The sequence below is a fragment of the Polyodon spathula genome, chromosome 7, assembly GCF_017654505.1.
Source record: "Polyodon spathula isolate WHYD16114869_AA chromosome 7, ASM1765450v1, whole genome shotgun sequence".
In the NCBI taxonomy this organism is placed as follows: domain Eukaryota; kingdom Metazoa; phylum Chordata; class Actinopteri; order Acipenseriformes; family Polyodontidae; genus Polyodon; species Polyodon spathula.
Window position 1 is genome coordinate 23,205,918 of NC_054540.1, and position 22,352 is coordinate 23,228,269.

A 22,352-nucleotide genomic window follows, 5' to 3' on the forward strand; every position below is an offset into this window, starting at 1 on the left:
TATTATTTATTTGTAAGACGCATTTAATACAAGGCTACTAGAGGTGTCACAGGGCAGTGCAGGCTTATATTGCAATCGTAATTTTTAAATATAGTGTAGTTTACAGTAAGTGCAAATAATACTACTAAAATTCAATATGAACTAGGGTGCAACCAGTTAGGATTACAACAAATTACCTCTACAATTACATATTAGTAATGCAAGATAGGACACCACTAGCTGAGAGTTCAGTGGTGCTAAGATCAGGCAAGTCCAGTGTTAGGAGGGGCAGATCAAGAGACAGTGTGTCTTGAGGAGGGGGCGAGAGGCAATGAGAGATGTCCTGAACTTCTCTGGTAGCTGGCTCCACCACAGAGGGGTTACGGAAGAGAAGGAGTGGGCACGGGAGGATGGAGCTTGGAGGGAAGGCATGACCAGTCGATCAGTAGAGGAGGAGCGGAGAGGGCTAGTGAGGGAGAGGGGCTGTAGGGAGACATGAAGGATTGGAGGTAGGAGCAGGGGGGGCAGTGTGGTGAAGAAAGCAGTAGGGTAGTCAGTGGTGGGTGAGAAGCAGAGGGGCAGCGAGGTTGGGAGAATACAAGACGAGTAGAATAATTCTGAATGAGCTGAAGGGAGCGGGTAGCCGAAGCTGGGAGACCAGTCAATAAGGACAAATTGACAGTAGTGGAGTTGAGTGGAATAAGTAGTGAGAAAAGGATGGATTTGGTAGATGTTGCTAAAGAACTAAAGATGTGTTGAGAGGAGAGTGAGTGGTCAAGAATAACACATAGGGAGAGGAAGCAGAAGGAAAGTAGAGGTCAGATTTAGAGAGGTTGAGTTTGAGGTAGTGAGATTGGGAATGGGTCCAAGTTGAGATAGCTGAGAGGGATTCTGAGATGTGGGGAAAGATGAGGGAGTCAAAGGGAAAGGAGATGAAGATCTGGGCATCATTAACGGCGGCAGGAGGAACCAAAAGAGTAGAGTGCCTTGTAGACAGAGGACAAAGAGAAGGGAGAACCACCACGCCAGGAAACTTGCAACGAACGGTTAGCGAGATATCAGGGAAACCAGACAAGAGCGGTGGCTCAGATCAGGAATAAGGTGCTGTAGCTTTAAGAAAAACAAATTATGTGAACATTTTTGGTTGGCCACAAATTTGGTTTACACAGCAGACATTTAAGTAACATGCTTCGGTTTAAATTGTGTGACTGGTGAATGTAAAGCATTGGTTTGGTACTGTTTCTTCGTTTGTTGCAAACGTGTGCCTTTTTATGAAAATACTTTAAACCTTAACGATGTTGTCTACATGAGTACATGTTTATAAACAATATGGGCGACGATGAGGGTGCTGCTTCAAAGCTTTTTAACACAAAAGTGTTATTAGGATTGGTGGCAGGAGCAGGGTTTTCATATGGGCTTTATAAACTGATATTTTCTGGCGGAAACCATGGGACGAAACGCGAAGATGCCGCCTGGAATATTTCCATGCAACCAGGAAGTTTACTGGAGCGAGTATCTGGATTGCCGTTGGTTCAAGAAAAATGCGATTTGACCCCTAATGGATCAAGCACAGGTACATCTCGCGAGACAAATTCTAAACACGCAGAACCTGCTTGTTGTGAAGCGAGTTGACAAGACATGACGTATTGATATATAGTGGCAACTATAATAATGCAAAATACGTTATAACTATTTACAGTATTAAGAGTTAGACGTTTGATAAGTATAATAGTACTAGCGGCACAGTGTCATAATTCACAATTCACATGCACATATACATCTGTACGCAATAGCAGCCAATCACAATAACATTTAACCACATTTTTTAAAAAATATCTGTCTTCTTTATCTCACAGATGAACTGCTTTCAAAGTCTCCAGACAGCCTGGAACCACACCACCTGGAGATGCTGCTTTCTTTGCTTCAGCCAAATCATGATACTTCCGCAAGAATACAGGTTTTAGTCACTTTAAGTAACAGTGCTGCCTTCTCAGTGAACCAGGTACAATATTTTAACGTGACAAGTTAAATTGGAAAAAAAAAAAACATGATATCTAATGTTCTGTTGTTCCTATTGTGTAAAAGAAAGGGTGTGTGGATATTTTAATGATGCCATAATATGTACAGTCAAATCAAGGAAAATAACTCTTTCAATATTTTAAAAATAAAATATATTTAATATAATATAAATATATAGATATAATATATAGGTATAATATATATATATATATATATATATATATATATATATATATATATATATACAATTACTGTCATAAGAGTATCACTGGTCTGGTGTTGGAGATAACTCCCTGAAATGTAAAATGTTGCTCATGTTTCTTAACTAGGTGCAATCAGACCAGGTAATAAAGTCGCTCTCTCTAAGAACAAGTTACACTGGTTTTCATTTTCTTCAGTTGCTGTTTCCCGGTGCCTAAGCGTCAGACTGTATGATTTATAGGAAAAGTACCAAGATGCAGAAGTGTATAGTGTTGTATTTGAAATGTTTGCAAATCCTGAATCAATGTGCAAAACAAGATAATCTAGATAAAGTGGATACCACAATAATGTTAATAAAGCTATAAAGGTAAGAAAAGGCCTTTCAAAGCATTGCTCACCACTTAATTGCTGTTTAGACCAATTGAATAGAGAGGAGGGTATTAATGATCGAACAGGTAATATTACAATTTGTGGGTAGCATTGGCTTAAAAAAAGAAAAAAAAATAGTGTAATATGAAAGAGTGGTATTTTTACTCTAGTTTAATCTATTTTTGACTATAACAGTACTACAGGAATTGTACTGCACAAAGTCTGACACGATCCTGCTTTTAATTGTAGGACTATATTCGTAAAATGGGTGGCCTTCAGGTCATTGGAAACTTGTTGTCTGATCCTGCTTTTGATGTCAGAGTTCAGGCTTTGAATGCTCTGAACAACCTGAGCATGAATGTCACAAACCAGGAACAGTTAAAGGTATGTCAGATTTGTACACACCCCAATCAAATGGTATGTGTAAATGCCTGTACTAGTTCCTAAAAATCTGTATAACTGCATTACTGTTTGTTGAAGCATCTTTTTTTTTTATTTTGGAGATAAAGAATCATTTGGTCAGAAAAAGGACAAAGATCAGTAGACTGTACACTTTTTCAAGACTTCCTTTTATGTTTAATCTTTAAAATCATATTTCCCAAAGGTGTATGCAGGGCAAGTTTTGGGGATCATAGAAACCTCGCCTTTGAATTCTGACCTACAGCTGGCGGGACTGAGAATGCTAACAAACATGTCTGTCACAAATAATTATCAATACATAATGAAGAGTTCCATTACTCTGTTTCTGTCTCTACTGGTTGTTGGCAATGTAGCATTACAGGTAAGATCTTTTTTTTCAGTTTGTTTCCCATCTTAGACACTTGTAGAGTTGTACTGTACTACAGCTAAATTTAAATATACCCCAAAAATGTGAAGTGTTTTGTGTGGTTTTTTTTACTATTGTATACAGCAGATATAATTCTACAAAGTTAGTGTGCATTTCAGCTGAAGTTGCAGCCACAGTTTCGATAACAAATGTGCTACTGGTGGTATTTTTGTAAAAACTTTAAGAGTTGTCTACAGGCATGTGTGGTTTCGTAGAAATAATTTAATAATATCAAACAAGCTAATAACAAATGTTAACTGTATGTACCCGTAGCATATTGTAGATGTGAAAAAATAAAACATTTTTTAGCATTTCTTATTTAATTTTAAGTAAACAAGGGAACAACTATAATGTGTTTTCTTTTAGATCCAAGTTCTAAAAATACTTGTGAATTTATCTGCTAATCCAGACATGGTGGAAGACATTCTCCGATCCCAGGTAAGTGGTATTTTTTAAGTGTATTCTTGAAAGAATGACACTTCTTTTTACTTCCGCTGATCAAGCTTGTTGGAAGTTACCCTGAATTGGATCAAGCTATTATGCAATTTAAATCTTTTTAAAATCCCTGTAAGTGCAGGCCAGATTTGTACTCTGTAATGTGCACAGTTAATCGGGTAAAGTACATTGGCAGTTTATATACGTGCTGTTTGCTTTGTGTTTTTTTTAGGCACCAGTCTCCCTGGTTTTGTTGTTCGACTGCTGCACCAACACAGAAGTTCTTCTTCGTGTGCTGACCTTTGTGGGGAATTTAAAAGACTGGACGACTTCCACACACGTAACAGATATTCTCAAACTCAGCAAAGATTCTCTCTGCTCTGTGCTGTATGGAGATTCTTCTGAGTTCCATCAGAGACTCCCATTGTTATTGTCACACCCTGATGGACAGGTGAAAAAACAGGTGGCAAAGATTATGACCTAAGTATTGTGATAGTAATGGTACACTCGGTGCCCTTACACAGCGCCAGACTAGAAATGTTTTTTTTTTTTTTTTAAATCTATTTAACATGTATATGTAGTAAATATTGTTGGCAGTTGGCAAGCTAAGGTTTCAGGTTAACAAGGTGGCAAAATGAAAATTGATTTTGTTCCCTGGATGGTGTTGTCTTGACATTAAGTTTGTTTTGTTGTTGAATGTGATTGGGACAGCTCCAAGGTCACGTCATTCCCTTGGACTACCATTTGTGCCATTGTGTTAGAGATTATCAAACTAAAATAACTCACTTTTAACTGTTTATTCAAAGACAGATATTCTTTCCTGTAATAGATTTTCCAGTAATATAGAGACATAAAATAAATTACTGATGAGTACTATAAAAATGATACAGTACAGCCCATTAATCATGCTTAATTGTGCATTAGCACACATATGATGTTCATTACCCTAAATATTTTAACTGATTTTATAAAACAGTTGTTAACAGTATAAATGACAATCTGTTTTTTTTGTGTTTTAATCAACATCCCTCATTGCTTCACAGTGACATTTTCCCAGAACCCTGCTATTGCACACTTACTTCAGCATGCATGTCCTGAAGACAGGGAAATAGTGAAGAAGCCAGACAGTACCTACCTTAATTTTACATATTGAGAAATGCTTATCAAAACATTCTTTAACACTACTATACTTGGGGATATAAGATGGTGCCTATCTAGCTGTCTTATACGTATAGTTTTGCATTCAGAAGTGTAATTGGGATAGAAGGTGGTGCTCTAAGTGAAATATTATAAATCATACTTTTTCTATCAAGTTTTCAAAGCCAGAATCCATTGCCACCCCTCCTTTAGGGCATATCGTTTTCATAACTATGAATATTGGTCCACACTGATGAAAGAAGGTACCAAGACCTAACAATAAGAACTCCATGGCAGGTGCAGATCAGCAGTATTTTCAGTTCAAGAAAGTTTTCAGAAAGGTTGTATAGTACTTCATTACCTAACTTTGTGAATAGGGCAGTATCATCTACAAATACATAAACTTTTTACTTGTGCAATGCATTGGTATTATTTTAGTTAAACTCCCAACAGTACATATTAAGAAATCTCATCTTTTGGATTTGACATTTATTTGGCCTAGGAGAAAAGATATGCATGTGAAAAAGAGCAGTTCTGAATACAGGCAAAATCTAGGTTTATAAAATCACCACATCATGTTAACTCAAAAAATACAGTGTTGACAATCTGCAGTAAAACTGACCTATATTTTACATCTTTTGCATTGGAAACACAGGGCTGGCAATCACTAACTCTTTTTAAAAGGCACACTTCTTAAGGCCATCTCCATATTGCATTCAATTCTTCTTCCTGCACATGTAGGCAAAATATGACAAACCTTCCTTGTGATTTTTTAAATTGCATGTGCTTTTGCCAGCTACAGTACCCAGCACATTAATGTTGTGCATATTTTATGCCTGGGTAAGGGCCTCTGCTAAGAAATAAATAAATAAATAAAATAATAATAATAATAATAATAATAATAATAATAATAATAATAATAATCAACATTCCATACATTCCTCTACAACTTGCTTAGTGTTTTAAACACATTTCTGTTTTTCTAAATTAGCAGCTCTTTACACATACAGGACACAAAGAGAATGTTTGGTCCTGATTGTGCTGCTTCGTTAGGATTTACAACAACATTTGGTATCAAATAATCAGCACACTGACATTCTGAACTACAAAGATCAAGGTAAAAATAATTTGTATTGCACTGCTCTTGGTTCATTGCTCACCCCACCGCAACTTACAGCAATTTTCACTCACAATCTGATATATTCATCATGTTTATAAAACTTGCTTTAGGAGAATTTTCCAAAACTTGTTAGCAAGCATGTAGCAAATATATGGCAAAGTACAGTACACATCTGTTTAGCACTGTCTTTGAACATCAGCTGAATTAAAAAACACATTTTGTATTTTCTTTGATTTTTTTACATTTGTATTAAATGTCACTTGACTTTCTCAACAGCAAAAATGTCTGTTTTGGAGCTGTGCTTCGTTTTATTCCATCAATAATGTTAGGGATCTCACACCGTGTCCCTCCACTTTTAATGGGTCCAAATACTGTACCTTGATTGAAACTGGTATTCCAATAAGATATACACACATACAAATATACATAAATAAACAGGAACCAGTTATAATTGCTGCGATGACAGTTTTAAAAACTATTCATGTTACTTCTAGATCAGGGGTCTCCAACCCAGGTCCTGGAGAGCCCCTATCCACCAGGTTTTATAGGTGTCTTTACATGATCAGTAGCTAAAGATATGGAACACCTGTTAATCTTGACTAATTAAGTCAATAATTGGTTCAATTAAGTAACATAGATTGGTTAGAGACCCCTCTTTTAAATCTAGTCAGTGCCATCTCCGCTTCACTCAAACGCGTCTTCCTCAACATTCAAATCTTTCGATTCTCCATGCTTTAAAACAAAGAAGTTGTCGTGGTTCAGTCCGTATCTCTCCATGGCTTCTTTAAGTTTAACAGGTGGATCCAAGTAAAACTAAAAAAAGAAAGAAAAAGGAGTCCATTTTTAAAACCCTGCCGAAATACAGTACATTAGCACATTTAAACATAACTCCCCTAGTTATGTGAGAAATGTGGTGCCGTTTAGGATTTGAAAGGATTATCCCCTCCACTACTTATTTTGCATTATTTAAAGGCTCAACTAATCACATCAAAAGGTATCAGCATGGAAGGTTCAATTCTACTGACAATAAAACAGAAAGAGATATCAATTACAATGTTAATGTAACTGCTTGCGTTCTGTATAATTTTTTTAGGTTTTAATTTGTTGTTGTCAGTCGTTTAGTGCCATTCTCCCCTTCCTTGTATATAACAACTATTTGTGAAAGAGGTTTCTGAAAGCTGCTGAATCTGCTTTGGAAGCCTGCATGCAATACTGCACCTGTAAGCAAAAACAGGAGACAATAAGACCTGGCTGGCGTGTTAATCCCCTAGCTGCTGTCTGTTCAAACATAACAGGACAAAAACGTGCTACAAGCCCACACTTGACTATCTACATCACAATGTTATAGATACAGATGACTTAAATCCACACATTTTTTTAAATCTCTTTGGCAATCTGTATTAAATGCTCTATTAAAGTCAGTGCTGTTTTTTTTTTTGTTTTTTTTCACAGCTTTGGAAGCCAGATATCAATTTCCGGTGTGTTTCCTATGATATCGCTTTACATTTTGCTGTGTGATTTTTAAACTCACAAAAAGGGTTTGTTGTATTATAATATTCAATACAAAACAACCCAGGTCTAAAAGAACACACTTCTCTGAACAAGGAAAAAATACATGCCAGTGCTTTAAATTCAAAAGTTGAACGCTAGACAAACAGACACTCCCTCTATTTAACAAAAATCAGACTCCTGTGAGCTTTATGTTTGTTGTTAAACAAAATTTGACAAACAACCCTGTAAAAAATTGTTTTTAATTGGATCAAATTATAAAATGTGGTTTGCTTATTGAGATCAAAGAATTAAATGAAAGGTCATTACTATCTTTGAGCAAATTACTTTGCTCAGATTGCAAAATGGAAAATATTAAATAAGCAAAGAATGAAACAGAAAAGAATAGACAGCTTCTTCGGTCTTTGAGTAAAGCGATATAATCAAATTGCATTTTTAACACCCTGCAATTGATTGCTATTCGCAGATTGAACAGCATCTTCAAAATCTGTTTGGGAACTGTGCATTTGCTTAAAGCACATTTTGCAATTTGATTATATTGCTTTACTCAAAGACTGAAGAAGCTGTCTGTACTTTTGCAATTTGAGCAAAATAATTTGCTCAAAGACCGGAATAACTTTTAATTCCATTCTTTGATCATTTTTAAAATCTCAAAAAGCAAAATGGTTATTTTTGTATGATTGACTGAATCCTGACTCTGAGTGAAACATATGCATTTATTTCACCTTGGATTTTCAATAACGCCCATCTCAGAAATTAAGCAGAGTTAGTAGAGTACTTGTATGGGCCTCTATGGCGCATAGCCTCCTAGCCCAGGTGTTAATGGCAGGGACAGACACTCAGACACAGAAAGCTGTACAATTAAATGTGCCAATGTGCCTTTTTAATTACAAATTAACAAAAACAAAATGGTACAAACACTAACAAAACCACACTGGTCAAAATAAAATGCACAAGGGCCAAAACAATAGGTTTGACAAACAAAAACTCACAAAAATGTAAACAAAACAGACAGCCCAGCACAGCACAGCATAGCACATAAAAGACAGACACAGCTCTCCACCTCTATCACCAACATCAATCCTGATCCTTTTTCTAAACTATCACCTGTAAACACCTATTTTACACACCCGTGGCTGCAGCCTAATTTATCATTGAATCGTTTATTCGCTTGTCGATTATGCACATTCACACGTTTTGACAGGGAGAAATTTTACCTCCTCCCTGCCAATCTTCCATTCCCCACACCAACACACACCAGTGCACCTGCAGGGCTTTCACCCTGCCACACTGCCACACTCTCCAAAAATAGCAGTTGCTTCAGAAAGTGGTTCTTCCTGCCTCAGGTAATACTGCAGAAAGAAAGTATTTCATTGTCTAATGTTACACAAAATAAGACGGTGGAACTCTGGATCTTTACTATTTAGTTCTAAGTTGTAAATAAAAATGCTGCCTTCAAGTCCTCAACAATATCTGTTGCTGAATACTTCATATATTGAATACTTCATATGAATATTTCAACACCAGAACTGGTTGACATGTAAAAAAATCTACTGCTGAAAGGGCACTTTTAAATTGACAATAAAAAATAAAAAAATCCTATAAGTTTGCTCTAATCAGTACAAGGACTGGAACCCATTAAAAGGTGGAAAGTTCTTCGTTTGATAAAAAAAAAAAAAAAGCACCCAAACCTAATTGCCAGGAGTTTCTTTGTAATTCACCAATGTTAAGCTGGTCACTGTTCTGACAGCAAGCAGTGTTATATTCTGAACATGTTTTACGACTGCTGTGCTCTTTAAACAGGCTAATTTACCTACTGAGAAAATAAAGGAATGAACTGTGGTTAAAGCTAATGTTCAAGCATGCCCACTATTCTAGCATTAAAGCAAAGTTTGTTATCTTCCATCTCCTAGAGATGACTAGTTCTGTTATTTCTATAGTGCCTGAATGCTCTTGTATTTCTACAGTGCCTGAATGCCCTCTATTCTTCTGCTTATGTAGTAGAACTCACACCAAACACAAAAGCCCTTTTCAGAATTATTCACACTGAATAATGATGGGGTTCTATGGCCCCTGTTATTTAGCACTGCACAACAGTTAGTAGCTAGTCCTAACTTGGAGAGATATAAAATATAGAAGTCAATAGGGAAACTTTCATGTATTTATTTAACTGTGGAATTGGGGATCTGGAGAAGAAAATTAGTTTTGAATACATATGTAATTCTAATATGCAGTATTTCTTCCATACAGTTTACCATTCTAAGCTATTGTGTTTTTAATTATATTTAATACTGTATATATTCATATAATTATTTACTAGATTCTGAGAGAAGCAATCCGTATTACATTTTTGAGTAAATTATCTTAAAATGCCAGTTGTGGCAGCAGTATATATGTATAATGATAAATAGGACATGGGTAATTTCACGTTAAATGGACCAATAATCCCCACCTCACTACATCAGATTCTTTTGATATAGCATAAGGAAGTACTTGGAAGATTTTTAGGTAGAATTGAATCTCAAAATATTAGCTTACGGTTCTCACTAATAAAAATGAAAAGCCATATTAGAACATAAGAACATAAGAAAGTGTACAAACGAGAGGAGGCCATTCGGCCCATCTTGCTTGTTTGGTTGTTAGTAGCTTATTGATGCCAGAATCTCATCAAGCAGCTTCTTCAAGGATCCCAGGGTATCAGCTTCAACAACACATTGTACTTACAAGAACTCCTGAACCACTGTAGTTGCCACCTTCTCTAGTTTCTCCAGGTTACCTAACAACAACGAAGCCTATATGCAACGTCTGTGTCAGAGGGAAAATGGTTACTGAGTTAAGAGCACCCAAAGTGGACGTCAGGCCAGAATTGGCATCTCCTCAGCAGCCATTTGTAAGCATAAACTTAAGTAGGTGACATTTTACAATTTTTTTTCCAGACTTTTTTCCAGAACTTAGATTCATGACATACTAAAAGCACAAGTGTGTATCAGAATCCCTTTTTAGTGCCGGGGTGCTAAAGAGATGCCATTTCTGGCCTTTCTGGCCTATGCAGTATACACATACCTCATAAGCTAAAGCAAACGTCCCCCAGTGAATGCCTAGCGAACGTTTTGCCTGGACATCAATGTGAATCCTGACCGCCTCCTCTGGATCCACATGCTGGGCTTTCATGAACCACCTTGCAGAAAACACAAAAGCAGGACTGTGATTATGTGCTACAGAGTTGCACACTAACCAACTACGCATTAAGGATGACGTGGCTCATTTAAAAATAATAGATAAAGCCGGTAATATATTTAAATATTGCCAGTTTGCAAAGCACTACATTTACCAAGCTACAAAGCTCTTAGTTACTGGATCTTGACTGCATTAGCAAGTGATTCCCAACAAATGAAGCAAAGCAGTGTTAAGCACATAGTAAGTGCGCAAATGTCAGCAACTGGAAACTCCAGGTATCCCACTTAGCCAACCAGCGAGGCTTTGGAAGCAAACAAGGGTCTGTCAGAAAAGAATGGGAACAACAGTGGATAAAAACACAACGCTCACTAAAACTTTTTTGATTCCTAGATTTGCATTTAGATTATCTAGCTAAGATATCCTAGGTTTAAATGCTGCTAAGCCACTGACTTCCTTCTACACTAGCTTCCCAGGTATAAAACTAACCTCTCAGGAGATGTTTTTTTTTTGTTGTTGCAATTAATCTGTAGTTGAAGTTATTTATTTTCTGGTCTTCTATACCCAATCAGTAAAGAAAATAATATGCAGAATCGGATTAGTACAACATAACTTTCTGGTACTGAAATGAAAAACTGTGATCGTGGGACAAAAGGCCAGTTATGTTTTTGAAATGAAAGATGCAACACTCCTTACTCTATACCCAACAGTACCTCTCAATGGCAGGTCTGACAGGCTGGGAAAGACAGCACAGCAACAGTCATCTTCTGCTAAAGCAGCATGGTTTTTAACCTGTTCAACCATGTGCAATCAGAACTAGAAATGATTATAAATAGATAAAATTCTGAATTTCCTCATTTACAAAAATGAAAATATGTTTTTTTTTGTTAACCTTGGTTCATATGCTCCAATGGGAATAGCTGCCAGGTCAAAGGGGCCAAACCGTTTTCCAATCTGCTCAAAGGCTGAACAGTAACCTGTGTCCCCAGCGAAGAAGAAGCGGTTGCCAGGTCCCAGGACGGACCAGCTTCCCCAGAGCACCCTGTTATTGTCTGTGGGAGTGCGCTTGCACCAGTGCTGTGCTGGGGTGAGCACAAAGGTGACCTCATCGTGGCCTGGGACGCAGTTCTCCTGCCACCAGTCGAGCTCAATGACATTCTCGCAGCCACACTTCTGCATCCAGTCCATGAGGCCCTGGGGCACAAACCAGCGCAGCTCGCTGCCAAAACGCTCATTCAGACTGGCCACTGAGCCGGAGTCCAGGTGGTCGTAGTGGGTGTGGCTGATGACCACGGCGTCAATCATAGGGAGCTGGGCCACTGAGCAGGGGGGGCCCCGGAAACGCTTAGGTCCCATAAACTGTAAGGGGGAGGCCCTTTGGCTGAATACTGGGTCAGTCAGGAAGGTCAGATCATCCATCTCTACCAGGACAGTGGCGTGTCCCAGCCATGTGGCTCTCATCCCTGCACCTGTCTTGCCAGCCAGCTGAGGGTTCTGAATGAAGTAGGGCTCCTGCACTGGCAGCTCCCTGTCAAGCACCTAGAGAGAGAGATAGACAGAGAGAGAGAGAGAGAGAGAGAGAGAGAGAGAGAGAGAGAGAGAGAGAGAGAGAGAGAGAGAGAGAGAGAGAGAGAGGATTGAGTGAGTTATATTACACAGTTAATTTTAAAAAGAGTTCTTTATTGTGTGAAAGGAATACTGACTTCATTCAACATGTTTATTGCATGCAACACTGTGGGTGGCCAAACACCCCTGTGGGGAATAATGCAGTAACTGGGACAACAAAAGAAAAGCCTGTGTCACACTAATTAGAAATTAGACATAATAATAATAATAATAATAATAATAATAATAATAATAATAATAATAATAATAATAATAATAATAATATAATAATACATTTTACATTTTTCTCCTCCTCAAGATCGACCTAAGGCTGTTTATGGCTCAAATTCATAGAAGCCTTCCCAAAGTTAATGATTATACATCATGCATGTCGATTACCATCTAAATACACAGCGAAATACACAAGATGTAATCTGGAGATCTCTGACCTTATGTTTTTGATAGACAAAACATTTTGGTAATAATTTAATTTGTAGGCACTAGCTTCCAAGTTTAGCAAAGCAATCATAAAGCGGGGTTGTGGAAGGGTTCTGTTACAGTACATGTCACGCCATGTTCAGGCAGATAAGGTTTTTTAAGCTCTATGTATTGTTTTGTTTCACAGATTTTACAAGAAGAATACCGGAGTATGAATTTATAAATTGACAAAAGAGAGCGCCATCAAGTTCAGAATGCAGAAATCAAAAGATCACTGCCACAGCAGAGCTCAGAACAAGACATGCAAAAGCATTTTTCCAGCAGTTGAAATCATTAGGCGCCTGCGGCCAAGCCAAGCCATACACATGACTGGAGGTGTTCCATAAAAGGACAATTGCTTGTGTTTATTGTATGCAAGCCAGCTGTCTGGAATTTATGTAACAGGTATTTTACCAGGAAAGTGAGGCACCCAAGAAAAGTATCTTTGTGAAAGACTTAACCTCGACTATAACAAATGAGAACAACTACAGTACTTGATTCATCCATTACTGTTTTTTTATCCCACTGAAACTATATTTTTAACAAATGTATCTACACCATGAAATTGTCTGGAAAACCAAACATTGTAATAAGATCAGACATATGTATTATGTTTTTGTAATTAAGCTGGCAACCACCATTATTTCCAAGATTGTAAAATAATTTGTCAGCCGTGTTTTTTTCCTGCATTTCAAGGTCCTAGTGTCCCAAGTTGAAAAAAAAAGATTTTTGCCAAACCTGAAACAAATTGGTCTGCTTTCAAAGGGCTTTCAACTTGCACTCTGGGGCACATATAATTCTTACATTAGACCTTGGGAATAAAACCTTTCGAAAACAGGATCCATTGTCTAAGCACTGAAAAGGTGAATAGGAGAAGTTTTGCTTCGATTTAATTGTGAGTATTTGGGATAATTTAGGGAAAAGTGTTTGACCACCCAAGATATTAAATTTATATTGCACTGTACAATGCTGACTAGCAAATTGGCAGGTATCAAAGATCAAACCACTGCTGATACAGCCAGGCTTGATGCCATGTCTTCCAAGGAGAGAGCTGTCTGATTTTGAATGAGGTGTGATTTATTTATTTATTTATTTTTACTTGTAAACCCCGTCCACAATAGCGAGAATTAGAAATAGGCTTGCCATTTTTCGTTACTAAACGGTAAAGCTTGTTAAATGTCAAATGGCTGAGGGTCGCTATCAGTCATCTCAGTGGTCCGTTAGTACTGTAGTTTCACCATCAGTCATTTCATCCTGTTCTGACAGATCTCATTGACTGAAGCAGAGCTAGAATGCTCTAATTTGTTTAAATGACTGTCAATCATCAAGACCTGCACTGACTCTGCACGTTCGTTTACCAGCACAGCGTCTGTCATTCAAAGAGCCTACTTTGAAATTAGCGGGTTAAGGTGTATGTAATCCTTTGCTTTAGGTATACGGTGACAGTTAATAGTTTGATCTGAAAATGTGGCAGAAGAGAAAAACACTTAATGAATATTGTGCACAATATCCTGACCAACAGCTGAAGTCTCCGCGGCAGGACGAAGAAGACCCATCTGCCTTGCCTTCCACTGACTCTGAGTCCAGCTGTGCTGAAGCAAGAGAGGGGCAGCTCAGACTCCAAATAATAAGTGCAAGCTAGTTTTGTTCAACTATCTAATGTTTTGTTCTGTGCATATTATTTTTACTCACAAATTCATGCTATAAAAGCCTGTGTTTTCTATGATTTATTTGAGACAATTTTTAAAATTTGTGCAAGGTAACAACAATAACTGCTGGGATCCTAGAAATATTGATAACCACCCCACCCCAATGCAGGCGTCATGCAAAGAAGATGTGAAGTTAGGATATTTTGACCTGATTGTATTGGCTTTAGCCTTTCTTTTACCTAAGTGTATATTAGCTCTCCATATATCCTTGTGCACAAACACAGGGACCCATTTACAGGCTCAACAGAGGTCTATTGTATCTGTTCCTGTTTACATCAGGGGAAAGGCCGATATCAGTTCCTGGCTTTCACAACCTCATGTTACACAATCAAATCAAGAAGTTGCCAATTGCATTAATGAAAAAAAAGGCTGGCCAACAGTCCTGAACTGAAGCTCAGAGTTAAATGAAGTTGTATGTTTATACAATTACATTCTGTAATGGAATTGCAAACGTGTTTTAATGATAGTTGTATATATTTGTGCGTTCATTATTTGCTCTGGGAATTGAATCTATTTTAATTGCTGTTGAGTTTTAAAAACAATGCCATACAAATTATTCAACACTCACACCCTTTTTGTAATGGGAGGCAATGTTTTTGCTTGCAAAATTATTTTTCCTGAATGCTGTCTCCTAGCAGCAAAACAAAATCTCAAATTAGATTTTATCAGCAACACCTGTCTCTACTGGATGCCTATCTCTCAATTTTTAAAACCCAATATTAATCTCTCATAATATAATGTACTTTGCTTCATGGCAAGAAAAACAAACACACACTGAAATATGGAAACACTTTGTTTGAGTCCGTCTGTTCTGCCGGTAACATTAAAGTGAAAAACATTTCACAGGTAAAGCTATTACACCTTAAAACCAATACAATTTTAGTCCTGAAAAACACTAAGTACTGTACTCAAATATGTTTGGGTTCAAAAACCTTACATAGTAAATGAGTGTTTCACAAACACCATACACAACATAAGGAAAAAATATTTAAATGTGTGTGTAGGGGGAGGGGGCATGGGGCATTGGTCTACATTTTCAAGTAATGCTAGATCAGATCTAACCAACTGACTATCCTAATACTTCTTTGATCATAGCTGACAAAATCTCAGTCAGATCAGATTTCAGATATAGGTTTTAAGGATATTGAGAAAATAACGATATACCAAAGTAGCAGGAATAGCTACATTAAATAGTTGATCAGTTTTGTTTTTTTACAGACTGAGGATATCTGGTTATATTAAAACAATATGATTAGCTGTAGGTTGGCGCATGTGACAGTTGATTTATAACAGTATACCTGGAAACATATTGTACAGCATTCTGACTCTTTATTCTTGATCTGTCTTTCACCTTTGTATCCAACTATAATAAAACTGCTAAACTATTGTTCTGGAACTAAATCCAGTCCCGAATGTTTCTAGTAACAGTTTATAGCATGACTAAAAACACACAAATATGTGAAAGCTTTGTTGTTGCACATAATGGAAGCAGTCATATAAAATTAAAAAAACAAGCAAACAAATGTCTCTCTGAAAATGTTATAAACAGATTTATAATACTCTATAATGAAACCTCAAACCAAAACCAAATACTTATTTGTTGTTTTGGGGCTTTCTTGATGTTTCCTTCTCCCAGAAACCCTGCAGATAAGTACTGCCATATTTCAGTAGACAGGCCGAAGACATTTAGCCTTTTAGGTTTCAGCTGATAAACTCAGAACAATGCTTAAGAAATGATATTATATAAATATTCACTACATGTTTCATTAACCTAACAGGAAAGAAGATGGATGGGTGCTGCCAGCCTCACATTTAATGAGACTCAACATTGGACATACTGGTAGACCTTATTTCACAGTATGGTAGAATGGAAATATACTTAAAGGAGGCTGTGTGGTCCAGTGGTTAAATAAATGGGCTCCTAACCAGGAGGTCCCCAGTTCCAATCCCATCTTAGCCACTGACTCATTGTGTGAACTGAGCACGTCACTTAACCTCCTTGTGCTCCGTCTTTCACATGAGATGTTGTTGTAAGTGACTCTGCAATTGATGCAGAGTTCACACACCTTAGTCTTGTATCTTGTAAAGCGCTTTGTGATGGTGGTCCACTATGAAAGGTGCTATATAAAGATTTATTTACTTAATTTTATTAAAAGACCAGGCAGAGTACCTCTTTAGAGCTGGGAACTTTGCTGTGGTCCTTCTCTGTGAACTGCCATTTCAGCACGTTGTACAAGGTAGGTGAATTCCACGTGGGCCAGGGGTTGACGAAGCGGCCGTGCTTGTCCCTCTTCGACTTAGTGACGTCCTCTTCCAGCCTGTAGTCGAGGCGGAAGCTCTTTCTGGAGGAGCGAGAGGAGCTGCTCCTCCTCGAGTCCTGTGTGGAGCTCCCACGCTTCTTCATCACCTCCACCCTTCTGACTGGCTCTGTGTTGCTGCTGCTGCTGCTAATACCGGCCTGCTCCTCCTTCACCTGCTCTTCCATCTCACCCAATGGGGATCTGGGGCCGCACAGTGATCAGAGCACTTGTTATTTATTTTAATTTCAGTGTCAACAAACTAGATTTACTTTGAGGCAAGCTGATTTTTTATTTTCTGAACTGACAATACATTGCCCAATATTTCAATACGATTCAGTGCACAGGGCCACAGGTGTGGAATAAATAAACTATAGCACTATCCCTTTATAATTATACTTACCACACACTGTAAACTGTACTGTATAACAGCAATTAACCTTTGTCAATTATTTCTGTTAATCAGTAAAACAAGGTCAGTCGAAACCAAACACAACAGTTTTGAGATGCGCATTTATGACACTAGAGCAAATGTATAGTATGAAAAGTTACAATTTGCGTTTTTGTATACTAGTGTCACTACACTACATCTATAGCACCGAAGGAAGTGGCAACTGTCAACACAAAACATATATTTTAAATGACTTTGTATATTATGGAGCCAGCTGACAATTTTTTGCTACTATCTGCAAAGTTATGCACAGTATTCAGCAGGTTTGGGAATGATAAATATTCTGCATAGCATCTTAAGCTATTCCAGGTCTGTGTCTTTATTCAGACTCTCTCCCATTTACCATAATAACTACATACCCAAGCCAGAGAAGTGAATAAAGTGCCCGTGCATTTATTATTGAATCTTGTAATAACGCAAAACTGCTATCTAATTGGAATCTTATTATTTAATATCTGGACACCATGCATTAGTAACAGTGGTGGCACAAGTGCAGCACTGGAAACAATTGAGCACCACTGAGATAATAATGAGAAGGTGTTTTCTTTTTGTTCAATTTTGTGTCTGAAGGCAGGGGATATCAAGCCACCCTTACGTGGGTTACAATTAATTTAGGAAGCCAGAGTTCAAATCCCTGGTGGGCACCAAGCATACCGGACACTTGTAGACATTTGCTGAGAACCTGAAAAAACTTATTACAGATCAAATGAGCATCTTGAGAAACAGTAGAGTGCAGACATGGCTGCCTGCCCTGTAAATAAGCACAGTATATCACATGGGAAGTTCATCACCCTTGTGATCCAGTTGGCCTCTCAACAAGAGAGGCTGAGCAACTTCTGTGTGATGTACAGTTGTCAGCTGCTAACTAGAAAATAGGACAGTCTAATCACACATTCTTTATATCATACCCCCTAATTCTGATACTCTCAACAATCACTTTTCATCACAACTGGAATAGCGGTTTTCTAGATATATCTCAAACTCTGCAGTGGAGAATAATGATCGGCTGCCAATCCACAACCTGTGACCTGTTGCATGTGAAGTCTGTTACTGGCATCTTCAATACTGTAATTTATCTCCTATTGATAAACCCATCTCTAATGTAAACGGAACAAAAGTTTTCCACTGTTCCATGCAATAGTATTTATTCTTAATTTAAAACAGATGTTTCTTGATTATGGGTATTTTATGACCGTCTCACTAGTTTAAAGAAAATATGATAATCTTTAATCGTTACTAAACTACTGCTATTAATAGGTATTTTCGAGAAATATCGTACATTAATCTGGTTCTAAAGAAAAAATAAATACAGATATAAACTATTAATTAAGTTTTCTAATTTTGTTATAGAACTGTCCTGTGTCATTATAAATTTGTTTTTAATTTAAAAAAAAAAAGGAATAGAATAATTATGGCTTTTGCTTGGTCTAAAAGTGTCTTAAATACTTTTAAAACTCTTAGTAGTCTTTCAGTAACTGTACTATATGAAACGAGATGTATCTCCAGAATTTCCAAAATCGAACTATTTATTCATCTTGACAAAACTAAAGGATGCACAAAGACGCAGGCAGTGTTTCAGTCTCTTGAAACCCAACTATCATTCACATTATTTACATTCAAAATATATAACTGTTATCCAATCTCAGTAAAAACAGACACAAAACATGCTGCTGCAAATAATACGCTCCTTTTCAGAAAAGAAAACACAATATGGTCAATTAATTGAGACTTTATCAATATGCACCGTGATTATGTGACATACTGTTGTCAGCGTTAAATCCGACAGCTACGAACGAACATAGAGAAAAAAAAAGTTTACTGTACCTTAAATCTGCATGTACAAATGTTCACTACAATTCCGATTTATGTATTATTATTATTTGCATCAACATTACAAGAGCTGTTCAAACCTGGTCTGACCTCCACTGGGAGATTTTGCTGCTTCTCTCTCTGATTCTATTACCAAGTAACAAACGATTTCTCTGACGTAATTCTTCTGTAGATACATGTGACAGTGCCTTACGGGAGCCCACTCAAACACTATACCTTCAATAGAGCGAATAGCGTGCTTTTTCGAGATACTGCTTTAATACAGCCAAAACAAAAGTAGAGTACCAGTATATATCGAAAGGAGTTATGTTCAGTGCAATGAAGTATTATTCTATTTTAAACAGCAACTGCGCAAACACGATACACTTCTGTCTGTGCTATCTCTGAGTCAATGTTCAGGCAGAAGTTAAAACAATTTGTTAAGCAGCATAATCATGTTGAAGCATCTTGTCAATGTACCTGCGATCTAATAGAAAATCCTCCTCTGTGACAGCGTGATTAACTGGGTTACCAAGATATTGCCTTAATTTCAAAAACATTTCTGAAATATTAGCTCATGTATAATAACTACTTAATGCCAATGCAAAATTTAGTCAACTTTGGCCAGGCAAATTTCCATGAAAAAAAGTACACAAATATGTTACTATGGCCTGCAACATTCACAGTACCCATAACATGAGAATTATACAATAAACAGAATATAATTACAGTGTATCGATTTTATATGATCTCAATTCCCAAAAGCGTGAATAAAATTACTACTTTTTAGTATGTTTTGGAGATTCTCTCAGCATCGTTATTCTTCTTGTTAGTGTAATTCAGGAAGGCAATATGCAGCAACTGTACGTCTTTAAATAATAATACAAAAAATCTCTCTGTCACAAGCCAAGTGCATGTGCATGCAGTGAGTGAACATTCAGCACAGCTCAATGCATCAGTGGCAGTTTTCCATCGCTGTGGTCTATGAATCAGTATGGTCTTTAAGATCAAAATACCAGCATATATTTTTTCTTATACTTTTATGATTACTGTGGCTCAATAACACAGTGGTTGTTAACCAGTTAATACAAATAATGCATCTTGTAGCAGTCCTTATTATTTGTTTCATCCTCTGAAATGGCTTAAAGTTTTCAAATAATATAGATTTTTTTTTTTTTTAAATAATATACACTACATTCGAGGGCACCGTTAAAAATAGATTTGCATTAAATTACATATTTATTATTTTTCCCCCAATTTCAATGTCCAATTATGTTTTTGCGTGTGTCCGATATAAAAGGTCCACATGATAAATGTGTTGAGTTATTTTGCAGTGTCCCATGCTTAAGCTTAGCATTTATCATGGTTTACCGTTCTTCTGTACTACACGTTAATACATGCACTGCGACAATCTTTTATAAGGGATCCAATACATTAAGAGAAAGAATCCAGTGCATTACACAAGGAGGAATGAAACATACCCAAACCATGATTGTATAAAATCCTTAAAATTTCCATTTGCTTTTACTGCGCTTTTAACATTTCTAAAATTGTGACTTTAAAACCATTAGTTTTGTTCAGACTAAGATATGGAACTATGCCTATTTGGATTAGGTTTCAGCGTGCTTATTGGTAATGTTCAGTCACAGTTTAAGGTTAACGGTGGGGTTAGGTTATTACTGCTTCTGCACTGGGCTATTATTTAACCTCTCAATAATTGGTGGGGGTATGACTGTGCGAACAGCAATTATAATATTCTGATGGCGGCTTTACAAATCTAACGTGAAAGGAATGTAGTCTGGCAGCATTATTACCAACACTGCCTAATTCAAAACTAGCTCTACAAAAAGAACAGAACTCAGACTGCAAAAGCTTAAGCATGCAGACTGAATTACTTTGACTGAAAATAGTAAGTACAGTGCCCCCTCAACACATGCTTAATCTACTTACTACATAACACTGTATGACCAGTGAGCTTCAGATTCCAGCGGTATCACGTGCACATTTCTCAAGGTTTTACATTTCAGTGGAAGAAACATCTGTATTTTAATTTGACGAAATATGAATATCTAAAAACAGCAGAATATCTAAATACTGCCACTGTTTAGTGCTCTTGTGGTACCTTTAGTGCATTTCCATCTGTAAAAATATGTAAAGAAGGGCATTTACAGTGAGAATCTGAGACCGTGACTCAGAAAAGTTGTGCCCTGGTATGTGTTTTCATAAGGAATGACCTCTGTTCATGTAACATGATATGATTTTTTGCCCTGTGGTTTGTGCAGTGGAAGGCTGCGTTATACTATAGCTAATTCCTTTCCGTCAAAAAGCACTGGTCGTAACACTCACTAGTTTCATCATGCACATGTGCTCTTCTTTATCTGATTTAACCTCAGTGGGGTTTTTTTGGTGAAAATTGACTTTTTTTTTTTTTAATGTCATTTTAACATTTTCAAGTTTAGTCAAAACTTCACAAGTGTTTCACATATGCAGCATGCTTTTGTTTGTTGCAAACACATTTTCATTGTACAGTACTGTTGTATTTTCTGATTAAACAGCAGTCTCAAACAACATAACCTGCCTTCCTGTTTCAACCACTGAATTAATCTGTGGCTACATTAAATTATCACCTATCTATGTTACAAACTCAGTTGTATTTCTTTATCTATGAGATATTCACCTTTCTTCGATCTCTTCCTTTTCCATGTTGATATTTTTGGCACCAGACAAACACCTGGAGGAAGTCTGCAAATATTTCAGGACTTTACCACACACGCCGACAGCTGATGTAGGAACTGAAAGGCTGAGTACCTCAATTGAACTCCATATGCCCCCCCTGTGTCTGACCATAATTGGCTATAGCTGAAGGAACTTTAGCACCCTGTAAGGAAGTCCTTACTGAGTTACAGATGCAAAGAGGGTTATAAAATGGAACACAGCGCCTTAGCATTATGTTTGACTACTGTACTGTTACACAGTCACCAGTTAGTCACATGGTAGGCTTCGTGTACCCCAAAGGCAGCCATCTTGGTAAGGTACGAAAGCAACTTGCTGTAAGTAAGTAAATTCAATTATATGTATTGCTTTACAGTGTTTCCGTTCTTTTCTCTAATTAGCTCCTAACTACACTTTTGTCTTAACCCTTAGAAATATGTTTTCTGTGCTGTAAATTTAAAGTCTTCTATTCAAATAATTCACATAGACCCACAAATGCATGGTCTGAAAATGTTTCAAAAGG

General features: G+C 37.1%; 2 protein-coding genes across 3 annotated transcripts; one reads left to right on the forward strand and one right to left on the reverse strand.

Annotated features, from left to right (window-relative positions):
- Positions 1 to 495: 495 nt before the first annotated feature.
- On the forward strand, positions 496 to 6,649 carry armc10 (armadillo repeat containing 10). The gene is made up of 6 exons (XM_041254952.1): positions 496 to 1,552; positions 1,836 to 1,981; positions 2,818 to 2,952; positions 3,173 to 3,349; positions 3,761 to 3,832; positions 4,062 to 6,649. The coding sequence occupies exons 1-6, from the start codon at positions 1,294 to 1,296 to the stop codon at positions 4,311 to 4,313; spliced, it is 1,041 nt and encodes a 346-aa protein (XP_041110886.1). The 5' UTR covers positions 496 to 1,293; the 3' UTR covers positions 4,314 to 6,649.
- On the reverse strand, positions 6,645 to 22,247 carry LOC121318371 (N-acyl-phosphatidylethanolamine-hydrolyzing phospholipase D-like). 2 transcript variants are annotated; one of them, XM_041254948.1, is made up of 5 exons: positions 21,795 to 22,247; positions 16,731 to 17,061; positions 11,662 to 12,308; positions 10,659 to 10,773; positions 6,645 to 6,899 (listed from the first exon to the last, which is right to left on the reverse strand). In XM_041254948.1, the coding sequence occupies exons 1-5, from the start codon at positions 21,962 to 21,964 to the stop codon at positions 6,771 to 6,773; spliced, it is 1,392 nt and encodes a 463-aa protein (XP_041110882.1). In that variant the 5' UTR covers positions 21,965 to 22,247; the 3' UTR covers positions 6,645 to 6,770. The 2 variants fall into 2 exon arrangements, with proteins under 2 accessions (XP_041110882.1, XP_041110884.1); XM_041254950.1 differs by lacking the exon at positions 21,795 to 22,247 and adding an exon at positions 19,133 to 19,277.
- Positions 22,248 to 22,352: the final 105 nt, after the last annotated feature.

Excerpts from the sequence above, each read along its gene's own strand:
- LOC121318371 (XM_041254948.1), bottom strand. The coding sequence starts at position 21,964 with ATGGTCAGACACAGGGGGGGCATATGGAGTTCAATTGAGGTACTCAGC. Across the intron at positions 17,062-21,794 it reads AAGGAAGAGATCGAAGAAAG|ATCCCCATTGGGTGAGATGG; the intron begins GTGAATATCTCA and ends GTGCGGCCCCAG. Across the intron at positions 6,900-10,658 it reads CGTTTGCTTTAGCTTATGAG|TTTTACTTGGATCCACCTGT; the intron begins GTATGTGTATAC and ends TTCTTTTTTTAG.
- armc10 (XM_041254952.1), top strand. The coding sequence starts at position 1,294 with ATGTTTATAAACAATATGGGCGACGATGAGGGTGCTGCTTCAAAGCTT. Across the intron at positions 1,553-1,835 it reads CCCTAATGGATCAAGCACAG|ATGAACTGCTTTCAAAGTCT; the intron begins GTACATCTCGCG and ends TTTATCTCACAG. Across the intron at positions 3,833-4,061 it reads AAGACATTCTCCGATCCCAG|GCACCAGTCTCCCTGGTTTT; the intron begins GTAAGTGGTATT and ends TGTTTTTTTTAG.